The sequence below is a fragment of the Elephantulus edwardii genome, unplaced genomic scaffold, assembly GCF_000299155.1.
Source record: "Elephantulus edwardii isolate Elephantulus edwardi_28Jun2011 unplaced genomic scaffold, EleEdw1.0 scaffold00072, whole genome shotgun sequence".
Classification (NCBI taxonomy): domain Eukaryota; kingdom Metazoa; phylum Chordata; class Mammalia; order Macroscelidea; family Macroscelididae; genus Elephantulus; species Elephantulus edwardii.
In genome coordinates this window covers 5534717-5551476 of record NW_006399822.1, presented here as the reverse complement: position 1 = coordinate 5551476, position 16760 = coordinate 5534717, and the positions used below count along the sequence as shown (strand labels likewise).

Sequence of the window (16760 nt, the reverse complement as noted above, 5' to 3'; positions counted from 1 at the left end):
GCTGGGGCACGGTCTCACAGAGGTGGATCATGGTCTCTAAAGGCCTGCCAATCTCAGAACATTCTGGGCACTGACCTTCCTTCACCCTCCGTGCTGACAGCAGGGGCAGCCGTGTCACTTTTCTAGAAAGGCTGCAGGTGACAGAAGGCACCACCCCCGAGACTAGGCCAGGGCTCCCCAGAGCCGTGATCTGGGTCCCCAGGAAGGAAGGTCCCCCTGGAGGCTGCCGTCATCCGTGAGTGTGGAGTAAACATGGCCGGCCCGCGAGGCTCCTCTTTGCAGGTCTCCTCCTTCCCAGGGTCCCCGAGGGACACCTGAACACTGCCAGCATGACACCTTGACCAAGACGCCGCAGCAGGACGCTGGGCTTGTGCGACGAGCTGGTGGGTGTTCTGAGTTCAGGTCCTACCTCGTGCCCTTCCGCCCTGTGTGAGCCTGGGGTCACTGACCGGCTCTCAGGGCAGGGAGTGTGTGTCTTGCCTGTGCTGTGGTCGTTTCAGTGAATGTGTAAAGTTCACCGGCTCGCTGAATTCTGGAACATTCCAGAATAAGAGCAGGTTCTTTTAAGTGCTCGCTTTGCTGTCTGATGCTTGTAAGTGAACTTTCGATATGTTCCTTCTTTTAATCCCCTTAACAACCCGAGAAGGTAGGGCTGACCATTTCTCATCGGATCTAACACTTTAACTGTAAGACACCCATTGTTTACTTCCTCTGAGAAAGAAATGTCTGTGTTCCTTCCACCTTCTTTTGATACTGCCTGCACCACTCGGTATTCACCCATAGATTCTTGCAGTGTCGCAGACCAGGCGCCAGATTTTTTCACTTCTTTCAGCTTGGGAAATGCCCCTTTTGACTTATTTCATTGTACTGCTTATGTCGTCCTTCTGTTTGAAATCTTCTTTTCAGCTCTTTTACTTGATTGTTCCTTGCTTTTATTTTAGACTGTTGTCTTCCTTATTCTTTATCCAGCTTCTGCATACACGTGAGGGGATTGAAAATACCATCAGGGGTTTAAAGTTAGGTGTACTTTTGTCTTCAAAGTGACGCCTTTGCTGTCGTGTCTGTCACACAGTTTGGTAGGTGACCTCGAGCGGGCTCTGACTCCGTGTCTAGCAGGACAGAACCCTTCCCGGTCCGAGGCCACCTTCTCAGTTGCTGCTGTGCGTAAGCCCATTGTGCCCACTGTGTCGGCCCGTCCTGTTGAGGGCGGCTTCCTTTTCCCCCACTGGCTCTGCCAAGCATGCTGCTCTTCTCCAGAGTCTGGTCCTTCATGTTGGATGTGACATGTAGTCTAACTTCACTCCTAAGGGACATTTTGGCTCACTTTCCCCAGGACAGATGTTTGTTCGTCTGGCAGTCCATGGGACCTTCAGTATTCCTGACCACCTCAGTTCAAAAGGAGCTCCTGTGGGCTAGGGTTAAGAAGCTAGCCTGCACTCCCAGAGACATGGGTTCAAATCTTCCTGCTGCTCCATGGGAGAAAGATGGACAGTCATCTCCCATGTGATTTACCGCCTCTGAAAGCCCACTGGAGGGTCAGCTCTGCGTCTGTTCTGACTTACCGGCACACAATAACAACAACAAGCATAATTCAGAGTCATCTATTCGTAATACCATAGCAGGGATTCAAGTGGTCGGGCGGGGACTTGAACCCTGGGCGTCTGGCCCCCAGAGCCCCATACACTCTTGCTGTAGTCCTGCTCCAGCTGTTCACCTCTTCCCCGAGAGTCTCCCCAGAAGGGCAGGTACCCCCCCCCCATATAGGAGTGCTGACGTGCTCGTCCAGAGCTCGGCCTGCTAGGTCGGGCCAGGGGATGCTCTTAAGGTCCACTATCAGGGTGGAGCTGGGCAGGCGGTCATGGCTGGACAGGGTGATCAGTGGCGGCTCCTCTGAGACCCCTGACCCTGCCCTGAAAGGCAACGAGAGGCCTTCATTCCTCCCGCGTGCTCAGTGGGAATGTTTGCTGCCACAGGGAATGCTGCTGCTTGGGTCAGCTGCGAGTGGCCTTGCTGCCAGTAAACTGAGAACACCCCACTTCTTCCGAGGCCACTTTCCAGCCGACAGACTGATCCCAACCAAGCCAGGCCGGGGAGGTGAGGGCCCCCCGGGAGCTGCCTCCCCTGCACTCTCGTGCTTCTGCCACCGGAGGGCGCTCCCTGCACCCAGCACAGCCCTGACAAGCGACCAAGACCATGACATTAGACACAGCAGATTAGGACATGCGGACACTTGAAGTGACCGGCGTCTCAGATGACAGCCTGCAGTTTGAGGGGAAAGAAAGAAAAGACAGAACATGCAAACAGTGCAAAAATACACAACTTATGGGACATTGAGTGCAGGGCCAGGGTCCTCCACCAGCTGTACCCCCTGGTGGTGGCACCTTGCTGTCCCCGAGCTCAGGACGTGTCTTCGGGGGAAAGGGCACGGGGTCTTCCTCACTGTCTGTTGAGAACGTCTGAGGAAAGAGTGGGTGTTTCTATTTAGAATGACTGAAATTGCTGCGAAGGTCCTTGGCACTGGGAGGGTAAGCACTGGCTCCCGTCGCTCCTGACCTTGGCCGTCTGACTGGACAGTGAAAGAGGGAATTGTTCCTGGGGTTGCCAGCGGGCCTCGGCCAACATCTGGGCTGCGTGGCCTCTTTGTCTCCCCGTGCGTGGTGGGCAGCGCTGGGAAAGTCTGGGGCCTCCTGTCTGTGAGAACGGCCCCCCGTGTCACTGGTGCTCCCCCAAGGTCAGGGCTGGGGCCTCCCAGACAGCTGTTCTCCCAGCTGGCACCAAAGGCGCCTCTGTTCTGTGACCCGCGGTGCAGTCGGCCACCAGCCTGACCCCTCCTGGGCTGACTCCGGTTCCTTTCTCAGCCAGTGGTCTTTGCTGCTTTAGCCCGAAGTCATTGGCAACAGTGAGCCTTGCGGAGAACTCGCTGTGGTTGGGCAGTGCCGAGACCTTTCCACACGTCCTGGTTGAGTTATCGGTACACACATTGTCGTCTTTGAACCCAAACTCATTTCTTGTCTGCGTCTCTGTAGAAACACTCAGGGTTCCTCCTATTCTGTAGAAGAGGCTGACTGCCAAGACGTGGCTGGATTTTCCCCTGGAGGCAAAGCTGTATTGTTGAAGGCCTTTGAGCAGAGGGGCAGTGCAGCTGACTTGGGCTTTAGGACAGTGTTTTTCAGGGAATGTAGGGAGTAATACTGGAGGCAAGAAACCCAAACCCTTTCAGAATTCCCAAATAAAATAGAGAAGAGCTGGAACTAGAATAGGGAAGATGCGGAAAGAGAGCCGTGAACTCCAGGGGCAAGACGTATCTTGTTAGACTTTAGCAACTTAACCGAGTACCAGCCTTGCAGGTGATGACCAATGACTAAGAGCTTTGAGTGTGGACACCAGCAGTGGTGGTGGCTCCAGACCAGGCCTGGGCAGACCGCAGGGAATGCCCGCTGGGAGCAGATGGGTCAACCCGGGTGGTGACCTTGAGGAGCCAGAGGTCATCAAGAGGGCGGGGCCAGACAGGCATCATATGACAGTATAGGCTGTAAAGGGAAGGTAGTTTTGTCTGTTTTGTTTCAAGGCGAATCTCCAACATTTGAAACTCATTGGAAGCTGTCCATGGCATACATAAAGAGCTCAATAAATGTTTGGTGATTGAATCAGCTGCATGTGTGAAGGTCACAAAATAGCCTCTCGGTGGATGTGGAGAGATTGACATTCTCGTACACTGTTGATGAGATTGTAAAATGGTACAACCTATCTGGAATATATATTGGCGTTTTCTCAAAAAGTTTGAACATAGAAATTCTATATTACCCAGCTATTCCACTGTTAGGAATATACACTGAGACACAAATGGAGATTTCTGCACTGATGTTCACAGCAACATTATTTACAGGAAAATAGAAACAGCAGCCTAGATATCCTTCAGAAATGACAAAAACTGTGTATCACAGGAGATGGTAGAGACCGTTATGCTGAGTGAACTAATAACTCAGTCTCAGAAGAACAATACCGCATAAGATTATCATTGTGAAAAAGAAGGATAACTAGTAAGATGATATTTAAAAGTCCAAAGGGGGAAGGGGAGGGAGCCCGGGGCCTGAGAGAGGGGAGGAGGGGAATCACGGGGTCGTAGAGTTTGTTGGGTGGAGAGAAGGGGTGATGGAGTAAGGAAAGAACAGGGGGGATGTGAAAAAATGGGGCGATAGTGGGCATCGATGAGTGGTGATTGGTTTTATAAAATGCAGTGGGTGGGAATGAGTGCATGAAGCAAAATATGAAAGAATGTGTGAAACATAATATATACGAGTTTTACAAGCAAATACAAAATTTTAAAAATATGTTCAAAAAACACCAAACAAAAACTAGCCTCTTCCTGTAGTTTTTCAGTTCTGTATTTTAAGGTGTGGAACAACCCAGTGTGTATGTGTCTGTATTTGACTCTCTGTATGTCTCTATATTTGACACTCATGACTCTCTGTGTGTGCATATTCCATCCTTCTCTGTCAGAAGAATGACCTCCTCACCCCCACACTGGTCCCCAGCTTCTGCGGGGGAAGGTGATGAGGGGATGGATCTGACGTTGAGCACGTCAGCATAGATTGATTAGAGTACTACCGGGTCACGCGAGCCTTGGTGCATTCCACAGGAGACACTGGTCTTCTTCAGTCCTGCTTGAGTACACAGACCGGCCCACCATCATCCATCACCTGAACAGGAAGCACGTGACTAGGTGCAAGAAGTGATTTTCTGTCCTCGAAGTAGAAGCCCTGGTTCTTTACATCCCTTCCAGGATGGAGCCCCGGGGACCCTGGGTGCAAGCTGGACACCCCTCGTCTTGGAACCTTCTCTGATTGCCTAGTATGGGAAGAGCAGAGGCTTTGAATCAGCCACTCGGTTGTTGTCTCCAGATGTGTCAAACTGAACAGTGCATTATCTTTTCTCAGAGAAGTCCAGGTCAAACCCTAGAATTTGCAAGTGCCCGTGACACAGCATCTCTGCTCAGTTTATGGAATGAGCCTGTGCTTGAACTGGGACGTAGCATTCTCTCCCAGTAGCTTGTGGTCCATCATATTGCAGTCTTCCCAAAAGGACTGGAGGGTGTGCTTGAGGGAAGTGGTGCTGGTTCCTTCCAAGCATTTCGTCTTCAGGTCCTTCTGTATGTTCCGGTGGAGGTGGGACTTGGGAACGATTAGGCCCATGAGCTGCTGAAATGGAAATAACAGCGTGCACACCACTGTTTGGATTATATGAGATTTAAAAGAGCTTCTCTCAGTAACAGCGACAGTCATGCCAAGTCCTTCCCTGAAGACATAGGTGGCCCAACAGACAGGCGATGCCTTCTCCTCACTAGAGGATGGTGGCTTGCCGCTGTTGCCATGGTGAGCTGCCATGGTAACCGAGGACAGTGGAAGCTGCTGGAGGTGCACATGGTCACACAGGCCCAAAAGGCCCGTGGCAGCAGTGGTCCCGGGGAGCTGTCCAGTGAGTCACGGCTTACAAGGCGGCTCAGCCTTGGCAGCTCAGTGCCTCACGTGCTGGGGGAGTTGAGTTCTTGGAGGCTCCGTGTTCCCCAGGCAACCAGCGAGGACTCTGGCACTGTAGCCTGGCTGTCAAGGCCCTCCTTCGTCTGCGTCTGACTCATTGTTCTGACTCATCTTCCTCAACAACCTCTCTCTGCCTGAGGGGGCTCTTACTCACCCTTCAGAACTCTGCTCAAAGGCCCCGTGGTCTCTGGAGGATTCTTGAATGGACCTCACAGCACAGTTCCTTGTCCCCTCCTCTCCTGAGCCCCCAGGCCCCCATATCGGCGTCTCTGCTTCACACAGATTCCTAATAACCCCCCGCTCGGCCACTCATTGGGAATAGGAGCTGTGTAGGTGCTGCACGTTGGTCAAAAGACGACAAGAAGGTGGAGAATATAGGCTATTGACTGCCAGTCCGGAGAGTTCTCCAAACATAGGGATTCACGTGTGCTGTGTTGGGATCTGGTGCTAGTTCCCCCAAAGGGAAAAAGTAGAAAGATGAGGCTGAATGAAGAAAATCTGCGTGGTTCGTCTGCCTGTCTGCTGTCGGTGTGCTCCTAGACAGCGTGTCCCATCTGCTGTACTAGTTGTCAGGCTTGTGTTTACGAGGCCTCGATCTGAAAGGCTGGTGGGCAGGCATAAGGGGGCCTTTTGTTTCCTGAGAGGGGAGCATGCACGCCTCACTGCACCTGCGGAAGCACCTGCCGGGGGCCCGGTGGTTGGTCCTCCACTGTCAAGGTGGGCCGTCCTGGAAAGCAGCGGCTGGCGCTTGATGCCTGTTCACGGCCTGGGCGCAGTGCAGTGCTGGGATTCACCCGTTCTCGAGGCCGTGCGGGCTTCACTGGCCAGCACGCTGTAAGTTATTATCCATTTACCACTGCTGGGCGCTTGGGGGGTGTGGCTGTGAACTTGGGAGCTTGTCTTGATGAACATATGTACACGTTTGTGGGGACCATATCTAGAAGTGGAGGTGTTGAGCATTTATTTACCAGGTGCTGTCAGGTCATTTTCTGAAGCTCTTAAACACGTTGGTGTTCTCAGTAGCAATATATGGGGATTCACTGCGTCCTAATCAACGCTTGGGCGTATCTTTTTTTTTTCTTTTAATTTTTTAATTTCTTTTTCTACTAGTTTATTTATAAAATTCTAATACAAATTCAAATGAATTCTTTCAATTTCCCACCCCACCCCACCCATCAAATTGTACAACCCAATGATTAATCCCCTCTTCCCCCTGCACATCCACATCCCTCTGCTTCCAGCCTCTCCCACCCCTCCTGGATCCTTATACTCATTCTACAGTAACAGTTTTATGCAGTATTTATCCTTGTGGGACTGAGTTAGTTCACTCAGTATAACACTCTCCAGTCCCTCTCACATTAGGCAGTAATTTACAAAATCATTGCTCCTGTGTGCTGCATAGTATTCCATTGTGTGAATGTACCATAATTTCTCAATCCATTCGTTTGTGGTTAAACATTTGGGCTGTTTCCATGTTCTTGCGATGGTGAATAATGCTGCTGTGAACATTGGTGTACAAATCTCAGTTTATGCCTCAGTTCTCATATTTTCAGGGTATATTCCAAGTGGTGAAATAGCTGGGTCATATGGAATTTCTATATCACCTTTTTGAGGAAGTGCCAAACTGCCTTCCAGAATGTTTGCACCATCTTACAATCCCACCAACAATGTATAAGAGTTCCTTTCTCGCCACATCCTCTCCAGCATCTATTACTTGCTGCCACGTTACACTTTGCCACTCTTACTGGAGTGAGATGGTCCCTCATTGATTTGCATCTCTCTTATTGCCAGTGATTTGGAGCATTTCTTCATGTGTCTGTTTGCCATTCAAATTTGAGCGTGTGCAAAGTGGCATAGGGTCTTTGTGAGTTGGTTGGTTGGTTGGTTGGTTGGTTGGTTGGTTTTGAGCGGAGAGTGAGGGAGATTTAGTTTAGGGTGCCTCTGGAGGTTCCCGAGTCCATGGCCGAGGCTGGCAGAGGTGGTTGCGGCTGGGTCGGTATCGCCTCGCACTTGTACCTGTTCTTCTCCTAAGGCCTCTTCCTTCCCCTTCTCCTGCCTTCCTTCTCCCCCTCCTGGTTTGGGGGCCCAGACCAGACCCCCACTACCATCCAGTACATACTTACTCATAGTGACCCACAGGGCAGAGTAGAACTGCCCATGGGTCCCCAGGGCTGAGATCTTTATGGAAACACCTGTGAGTTCAAACGACCAACCTTTCAGGCAGCCGTCCAGTGCTTGACACGCCACCCCACCTGGGCTTCGTGAATGTGGACCCAGTGGGGTTCTGTTGTGGCCAGCGTGAAGATCATCATTCGGGCCTTTGGGGGAACATAGAGTAGCATTTAACAAGTCAGGATATAAGCCTTGGCTCCACTGCATACGAGTGTCTTAGCCTCTAGTGTTTCATTGATGCATCTGTGAAATGGGTAGCCTACCTGCTGCATGGTGTTGCATTGGTGGGCCATTCACCACTTGGAGTGACACCCTGTGACAGAGTAGCTCCTGGCATTTTCTAGAAGGGTGTGTTGGCAGAAGACACTGTCCCACCATTCCTTATGCCACGCTCTGCCTCTCTGCATGTGACTTCAGTTCATCCCATGATGAACTCCATCCCATTATGTCAGGGACAGGGCAGGGCAGGTCAGGGCCACCAGAGCCTGAGCGGCTCTCCTCCTGGGTCATTTCCCAGTGGACGTGGGGTCTCGGGGAACAGCCCCCACGTTCCTCTCTGCCCATCATTTGGTTTCATTTAGAAACATGCCTGAGGCGTTTCCCCCATGTGTCTCTGGGAAATTTCTGCAGAACTGGTCTGTGGCTCCCGTGGAATTTAGGGTCAAGCTTGGAGTCGGTCCTCAGAGGGGACATTGGGAGCAGCGGCCTGGCGGGTCCCTCAGTGGGACCCTAACCCTCAGCTGCTCACCCTTCAGACAGCCCTGGTATAAAGTTGTCCTAGAAAGAAAGCAGGAAGAGAAGACACATGGCGTTGGTTTCCTCTCCCTTGTCCTTGGCATTCCATGAGTGGAATTCCTGAGGTTGGCACACCGTCGCCCGCGCCTCCCATACTGGCTGCTGTCATCTGTGAAGTGTCTGCCCCTCAGTGAGCGGGCAGGCGCTGGCTCTGAGCCATTCTTTGTCCAGCCCTCAAGATGTTCAGTCGTGCGCCCAAGGATGCCACGCACCAGGCCCTGGGGGCCCAGAGTCTCGCCTGTGTTCTCAGGCTCGTGAGGAAGATTCTGGTGGGAAGGTCCGAATGTGGCAGGTCCGTCTTTCTCTCTGTTATTGACCCTCTGGAGCCACTTGGCCATAAAAGGGGTCAGCTGCCAGAGCTGAGCCAGACTCGTGGACAGTGAGCCTGTAGGCTCCTCACCTGCTGCGGAGCACGTCCGCCAACCGTGTGGTGGCCTCGAATGGCCCTGCCCTCTGCCCTCCTCAGGTGCTGCTCTGCTGGGGGTGAGCCTGGAGGAGGCCACCAGCACTGTAGGCCAGACCCCCATTCGGGGCCCTGAAAGGCTGGGCCAGTGCACTGCACTGTCCACCACCCAGCTTCAGGCGAGGCCCGCACCCAGGCTCTGGGCTCACGTGGACAGTGAAGGCTGCCCGCCCCAGCCTGCCTGTGTGTGACCCATTAGTGTCAGCCCTGAGCGCATTCCCCCACCCCTTTCCTGACCCTCTGTCCCATCTCTGCGATACATACCTGGGTGCAGGTGAGCCCCACGGTACTCCCCGACCCTCCGCCCAGCCGTGCACTGCCCAGAGCCAGCAGTTTCAGTGTGTCTTTTCTGGTTCCTGTGGACCTATTGATCTCTGCCTTCTGGACCAGGGCTTAGACCTTTATTAAACAACTAGGGTCAGAAGTAACATTTCTGAGCTACTGAATGAGGTCCAGTGAGACCACTGTTCGCTTTTGGAGATGCCACAAGACGTGTGTGTGTGTGTGGGGGGGTGTGCATGTGTGTGTGCACGTGCCATGCTGAGCGGCTTCTCACATAATCCCCTCACTTCTGTGAGGCCGCAGGGTCTGCGTGTTATTTACCTAGGCTGCACCGTCTGTGTAATACACAGTGCGTTAATGATTGCTGATTTGCAGCCACAGTGGGAGGGGCCAGGGCCAGCATCTGGACAAGGGCCCAGAGTGACCCGTCCAGCCGCCACTTGTCACCTGTTGCTTGGCTTTGCCAGCTGCATTTTCCCTCTGTGAAAATAAGCACGTCACAATATTTTGACAGTCCTTTCCCAGAGGAGCGCCTGGTGGTGTTTGCCTTTGGGGCGGAGCCAGGCTTCGGGTGTCACAGGGGTCTGCCAGGCCCTCAGCAGGGGTACCTCTTGGGGTGTCCAGCTCCTGGACCCCCCGGTACAGGTTCCAGCCCTGCTCTGTGCCTTGTTTCTACTCCTTTCCCCAGAGTCTGCTTTGCAGTGTGTGTGTACAAAAGTGTACTGGTGAGAATTCGGCTTCGGCCAGGAAGTGTTTGGGAGCGTGGGATGGGGGGTGGTCTTGGGACTGCATCCTGCCTGTGGATGCCGTAGCCCCTCTGTGCCTCAGTTTACGCTTTTGTAGCGTGGGGATAAATGCAGCACCACTCACCTTATCATAATTTTAAGTTTAAATGAAATAGTAATAACTTCATTAGCATGGCCCCAGGCAGCATGGTGCCTCCTTAGTGGTCCCAGTGACATTTCTCCGAGAGAGTGTGTACCTTTCAGTCGTTACTGACAAGTACGTGCAGCTGGGGGAACTGAACGCACCCCACCCCAATCCAAGCCACCGAGAGGGTACCTTTTAAGGATGACAGTTGAGAATGACAGGCTCTGAGGGTCTCATGGGCCCCTGGGATCCTCAAGGCCCAGCTTCTGTGGCACGAGTGTGGGCACACGGAAGAACTGCAGCTTTGAAACAGTGACAGGCCAGAGCGTCCGCTCCCTGGCCCGGCACACCAAAGACATAGCCTAGACACTCAGTCCCCCGGGGCTGAGGACAAAGGAGGGGCTCCCCGACCCCCACGGGAAGTCATTGTCCCCAGGAGCCAGATCCCAGCTTGTGCGTCCTGATGCCCACATGGCGGTCATGGGAGCTTGACAGCGAGCAGTCGCCAGCGCTTACCTGGACACAGACCCTGCCAGGCCAGCGGCCTCGCCCGAGCCAGGCCTCCCCCGTCTTCGCTAATATCGCTTTAATGAGAGCAATTTGGCAATGACAGAAAATATGCGCTTACCCTTTGTACCAGTAATTCCATTTCTGGGAATGTGGCCTAAGGAAATAATCCTAAATATAGGGTAGAAAAACATGCTTCACAGGGGTGTTCACTTCAGAGCTGTTTCTAGTGGCTTGAACTGGAACGCAGAACTGTCCAATGGGGAGGGACACGGGCAGTGCTGAGATAAATGGTGGCCGCCCAGCGGACAGCCGCTCAGAGAACAGTTCTGATACCTTAGAGAGATGACAGGTTCGGTTCCAGACCTGGCATTAAAGCAGGTCATCACAGGAGTTCATGGATTTCCCGGTGCCCGGAAGGGGTTAACGCTGGCGCCGGACGGTAGGGGCTCAGTGTGCAGGAGCCTGATGGAAACGGGGGACGTGTTTGAGAATGGCCAAGATAGAGCCCAGCTGCCGCTTCTGAAGGGAGCACTTGAAGTTGGAAAGACGGCACCAGTGGCCCTAATCTGTCAGGGTGGCTGCAGACCTTGAGTTTGTAGGGGCGAGGGGAGATTTATCTGCGAAGCCCAGCACAGCGAGGGAGGGACGTGTGCTTCTGGGGGAGAGCTTAGTGGGGCCGGTGAGGAAACGGAAAAGGTTCAATGCAGACTTGATAAGATGGAGTGATAATAGGCATAGAGCAGCGATAATTAATTATGTAAAGTCTAATGGTTGTAAAAAATACAAAGCACATGTACAAAACACAATGTACGTGAATGCACAGTGCACAACAATTAAAGAAAAATTATAAATAATCAGGAAGGGCACATACTAAGGGGCGGTGGTCTTGATGGGATTTTACAGGGAAGTTCTCATTCCAGATAACCCAAATTTTCTTTCCCATTTATGCGTTATTTAGAGTGACTCTTCTCACTCTTTGATTTTTTTTATTATTACTTTATTTATTTGTGTGTGTGTGTGTGTGTGTGTGTGTACCGTCAAATCAGATCTGACTGGTACAGGAGGAGATTGTCCCTCCCTTCCCCGGCAGAGCATCTGGTGGATTTGAACCGTGCGCCTCTGGGATTGCAGTGCAGCTTCTTGCCACTAGGCCACCAGAGCTCCCCTTGAATTTTTTTTTTTTATTCAACCATTTATACACATTTTGTTCTGTAACATCGGTTTCCATGCCCACTCTCCCCTCTTCCTCCCTGTTATTCTGATTTCCCTCAGTCCTTCTCTGCTCACTCCTCCCTTTCCTTAGTGATATTATGCCGACCCTTGTCTTCCTCGTTGTATATTTCTCTTCACAGTATTTGTGCACTCTTAAGGACCGGCTTATGGAGTTGTAATTTGCATACAGTAAACTAATCCTCATCGGTGTGAGATTTGCCAAGCATACACAGTTGGGTAACCACCACCAAAACACCCCCAGAACGTCCCCGTCTCTGTCTCCTATCAGTCCTTCCTCATCCTCCAGCCCCTAGAAATCCCTGATCTGGTTTCTGTCCCGATGGTGTTTTGCTTAGAATTGTCATGTAAGTGGAGCCATGTAGCATGTCACAGCATCCTTTCACCTTTAGAAGGGAGCTGTCCACCTGCCTCCGGCCCTCCCAGCTACACCTCTGAGAGTTGGAAGGTGTCTAGCTCTGGTTTAGGGACGAGAACTTGCGTTTTCTTTTTGTCTAAGTCTCCTGCCTGTACAGGACTGTGCGTAGCAATTGGTTCTGCAAAGGCATTCGACTGTGTGGCTCTTCACAAATTCTGGTTCACATTGCAAAGAGTGGGGACCCCAGAACCCTTCATTGTGCTCAGATAAAACCCACACGTAGACCAGGAGGCAGTTGCATGAACAGAGCCAGGGGACACTGCCTTCAGATCAGGAAAGGGGCTTGTCTGCCTCGTGTCCTTGCACCGTTCTTACTCCTGTGGGATAAAACGTTAAATGCTGGGCTGTGGACCAGATGGTCCCTAGTTGAAATCCACCAGCTAATCTTTGGGAGAAGATTTATGGCATCAGAAACTTGCTGGAGGATCTCTGTCAGAATCATCTAGAAGGCAGTAGATTCGGTGTTTGATTTATCCCACCTGCATTCTGCGCACATAATCCCAGAAGCTGGACTGTCGGAAGTTCTCTCTGCAGTACCTGCCTGTTAGCAGTTGGCGGTTTAATCAGTGCACCACCAGCGCTCCTCGTTTGTGGGTCTGTGGGATTAGAGGGATTGGTATGGGCCCAGGGCCTGTGGCCTACGTCTGAGTCTCAAGGAGGCTGTGGTGGGAGGTAGAAGTCTCTAGAACTCCTTGTATTCCCAACATGGACTCTTAGAAAATGAGAATCCGGCCTATTCCTTGGTGGTCACCATACACCCCTGTAGTCCTCCCAGGTGTTGGCGTTTTAGCGCGGGTACTTGTCGCCTGCCTTGTTTGGCGTGGTGGAGCGACTGTCTTCTTCCTTGTCTTCTGTTAGGGGCGCATTTGTGAATTGAAGTGTGTTTTCCAGAAAGATACACGGAGGTCTTAACCTCTGTACCTGTGAACATGACGTTGTTTGGAAATGGTCTTCTTTCTTTGAGCGTAGTACTAGTTCACAAGGTCAGGAGTGTCAGTCCTGTGAGACCAGTGTCTTATGAAAGAGGAGGATTGACAGGGACAGGCCAGGGTCACAGGACCTCCAGCAGAAACCAGAACCCAGGAAAGACACGGGCCTGGCTTAATTTAACTTTGGTGTGACTGCTAACATTTTCAAAGACCCTCTGTCCAAACAAAAGGTCATGTTCGCAGGCTCTGGAAATTAGAGAGTGAGCACATGCTTTTGTAGGGGAAAGACACAACTCAGTCTGTAGTAGGAGAAAGATTTGAGATTGGCCTGGGAGCGGTCAGCACGGACCCTGTGGACCATGAGCAGGGTGAGATACTGTCAGGGTTGTAGGAGCTCAGGAGAGCAGGAGTAGTTGGATGGAACGCATCAGAGGCTGATCGAAGAGTGGCCAGGGCAGTGGGGTGGTCAGGCGGGGTGGGTCCAGTGGAGAATGTTCAGGCAAGTGGGTGGTCCAGAGAAACACGGCATGGATTTGGAAGCGGAATGGACAGGCGAGTGGGGTGGTCAGGCTGGGTGGATCCCGGTGGAGAATCCGGCAAGGGAATGGTCTGGTGAATCTGGGTGGAGGACGGATAGGCAAATGGGGTGGTCCGGCTGGACAGATCCAAGTGGAGAATCAGATGAGTGGTTGGTCCAGTGGATCCAGGTGGACAGTGGTCAGGGACTTGGTGGCTTGTGACATGACTCTGGTTGGAGTGGGTGGTTCAGTGGATCATGGACCAGTTTCCAGGTCGAGAATGGATCCCATCGTGGGAGTTAAGAGGCAAGGGGGCTGACCTGAGGGCTGCAGGTGCTGGTGGCTTGGTGAAGACCAGCGGTGGAATGACGCACCCTCCATGTTGAGAAGCCACCGTTACTGTCCACCACCCCTCCTCTCACGACTCGGCCCCTTCTCACGGGGCCTTTCCGCTGAGGCCTTACCCCCCTCACTGCACCCCGCTAGCTGGGAAAGACCGTTCCCTTTGGCCCTGCAGTTGCTGAGTTTCTATGCTCTTTGCTCGTCACTGGAGGGAGTGTGTCTTCCAGAACCTTCTTCCAAGGCTCACATGTTATGCCTGATCTTGTAACCAGCATTTGTCTGTTTCTTCCTCTCTGCAGCCGACGGGGTACATGGAAAACTCGGTTTCCTACAGTGCTATTGAAGACGTGCAGCTGCTGTCCTGGGAGAACGCCCCGAAGTACTGTTTACAGCTCACCATCCCCGGGGGGACAGTCTTACTGCAGGTAAGAGAGTAAACATGAGTCAGCACTCTGTCCTCCCCTCGGAGACGCCAACTGTCAAGGGGAAGCTCGCTTAACTTACGGGTGGTGTTTTCATTCTTTTATTTTCCTTCACATATAATCCAGTGTAAACAGGGGCTCGCTGTGGGGAGGGAAGAGGGAATGAGCATGCATTGAGCTCCTGCTGAATACCACGTACTCTCTGGCAGAACCAGAGGATAGTGGTGCTAATGATCTCCAGTTTACACATGAGCAAACTGAGGCGTGCAGATTTCTTGTTGGGCCCTAGAAAGCTGTCAAAAAATAAACAGATGCCCTCAAGTAAGACACTTGCCGCCGCCTTGTTAATGTAGGTCTCTAGAGACCCTGGTGGAAGTATAACCCAGGCGCCTTAAAAAAAAATATTAAAAAATGCATGTACATGTCCACGGATACTAGTCAGGATTTTTGGCTGAAAATTAAGAACACAGACTTCGGACTAGGAGAGACAAAAGGAGAATTGCTGTGTGTGTTACTGGGACAGCTGAGAGGACTGCAGGCATGGCTGGATCCCGGGCCCTGGTGATGTGATTCCTAGTCAGTGCACTTTTGCATCTCTTGGCTCTGTGTATAGGCTTTATGGTCAGGGACGGTTCCGCTGTGATGGGAGGCATTCCTGGAGCTTCTGATCTTTACAAGATGAAAGTCCCCTTTTACTTCCAGTGTCTCTGCATAAAATCTCTAGGAAGATTCTTACTGGCTCTGCCATGGTTCCAGGGAAAGCACTTCCCTGATAGATAAATGTACCTTTGACCTTAGAGAGCTGTGTCCTGTGACTGAGAGTCTTACCAGGACCACATGGAGGGGTTGGTGGGGTACCCCAGGGAAAGAGGGATGGCAGACACAAGAACATACACATGAGAATAGGTACATCACTTTGGGGGGGGACCCAGCCAATCCCAGTGGGACCCACCTCTGGAGAAAACCTGTTCCCCATCAGTGGGAGAGTGGAGCAGCCCCCAGCTTGCTTTCTAACCCTGCCGTTAGCTCTAGGGAGCACTCCCTTCCCCAAGAGCTGTTCCTTAAAAATTCTTTTTCACTCTGATTTTTAAAATATTTTTAAATTATTATTCAAGTGATAGTTTACGAAGCAAATTGGATTTCTGTTTAACCATTCATCCACACTTAGTTTTATATTTTATTAATTGCAATATAGGTTTGTCTTAGGGTGAAACCAGCCTGCCCCTTGGAGACAAGGCTTCTGAGGCTTCGTCTGGCACACTTTGGACATGTTGTAAGGAGGGACAGGTCCTTGGAGAGGGACGGAGGGTGGAGGGACAGAGAAAGAGAGACTGTTGATGAGATGTATTGATTCAGTGACTGGGGTGATGAACGTGTGTCAGAAACATCAAGTTGTCACAGGATAGAACAGGTTTCAGGGCTGTTGTTCATAGTTTGCTGTGAGTCCACGCAGACGACTCGACTGCACACAGCAGTTGCAGTACCCACGATGTGTCCTTACCCTTCGCACTTCCTCCCTCCGGATTCTTACCTCCATCGATCCTATCCTACCCTTTCCTGTATATTCAGTCTGTGTGCTGAGCAGATCGTTTGAGAAGCTGAACTCTCTCTTTTTTTTTTTTTATGGTGAGAAAAATTTATATTTAGAATTAGCCCGCTGGACTCAGTTTAGATGATCCAAATTTTGTTGGCAACATCCAAAGCATCATAATCAGGAGCAAGTCGAACATAGGCCTTCTTCTCTCCATCAGGCCTAATCAAAGTGTTGACCTTGGCCACATCAATGTCACAGAGCTTCTTTACAGCTTGTTTAATTTGGTGCTTGTTGGCCTTGACATCCACGGTGAACACAAGTGTGTTGTTATCTTCTATCTTCTTCACGGCTGACTCAGTGGTCAGGGGAAATTTGATGATGGCATAGTGGTCAAGCTTGTTTCTCCTGGGAGCGCTCTTCCGGGGGTATTTGGGCTGCCGTCGGAGTCTCAGCATCTTAAGCCGCCGGAACGTGGGTGACGTGCGGATCTTCTTATTTTTTTGGCTGTGGACGCCCTTCAGGACTGCCTTCTTGACCTTTAATGCCTTTGCTTTGGCTTCAATTTTGGGAGGGGCAGGGGCTTCCTTCTTGGCTTTCGGTGCCATCTTTGTAGAAAAGCGAGAAGCTGGACTCTTAAGAAGAAGAATGTGGCATCAGGATTGGAGGAGGACTCATCAGTAACCTGAGGGATGCAGATGACGCAACCTTGCTTGCTGACAGTGAGGACTTGAAACACTT

General features: G+C 51.6%; 1 protein-coding gene across 1 annotated transcript in view; it reads left to right on the top strand.

Annotated features, from left to right (window-relative positions):
- CMIP (c-Maf inducing protein) overlaps positions 1-16760 on the top strand; it is a 205301-nt gene that overhangs the window by 102952 nt on the left and 85589 nt on the right. Inside the window, exon 2 of the mRNA XM_006888807.1 lies at positions 14366-14491. Coding sequence (XP_006888869.1) covers positions 14366-14491 — 126 coding nt within the window. The remainder of the gene's footprint in view (positions 1-14365; positions 14492-16760) is intronic.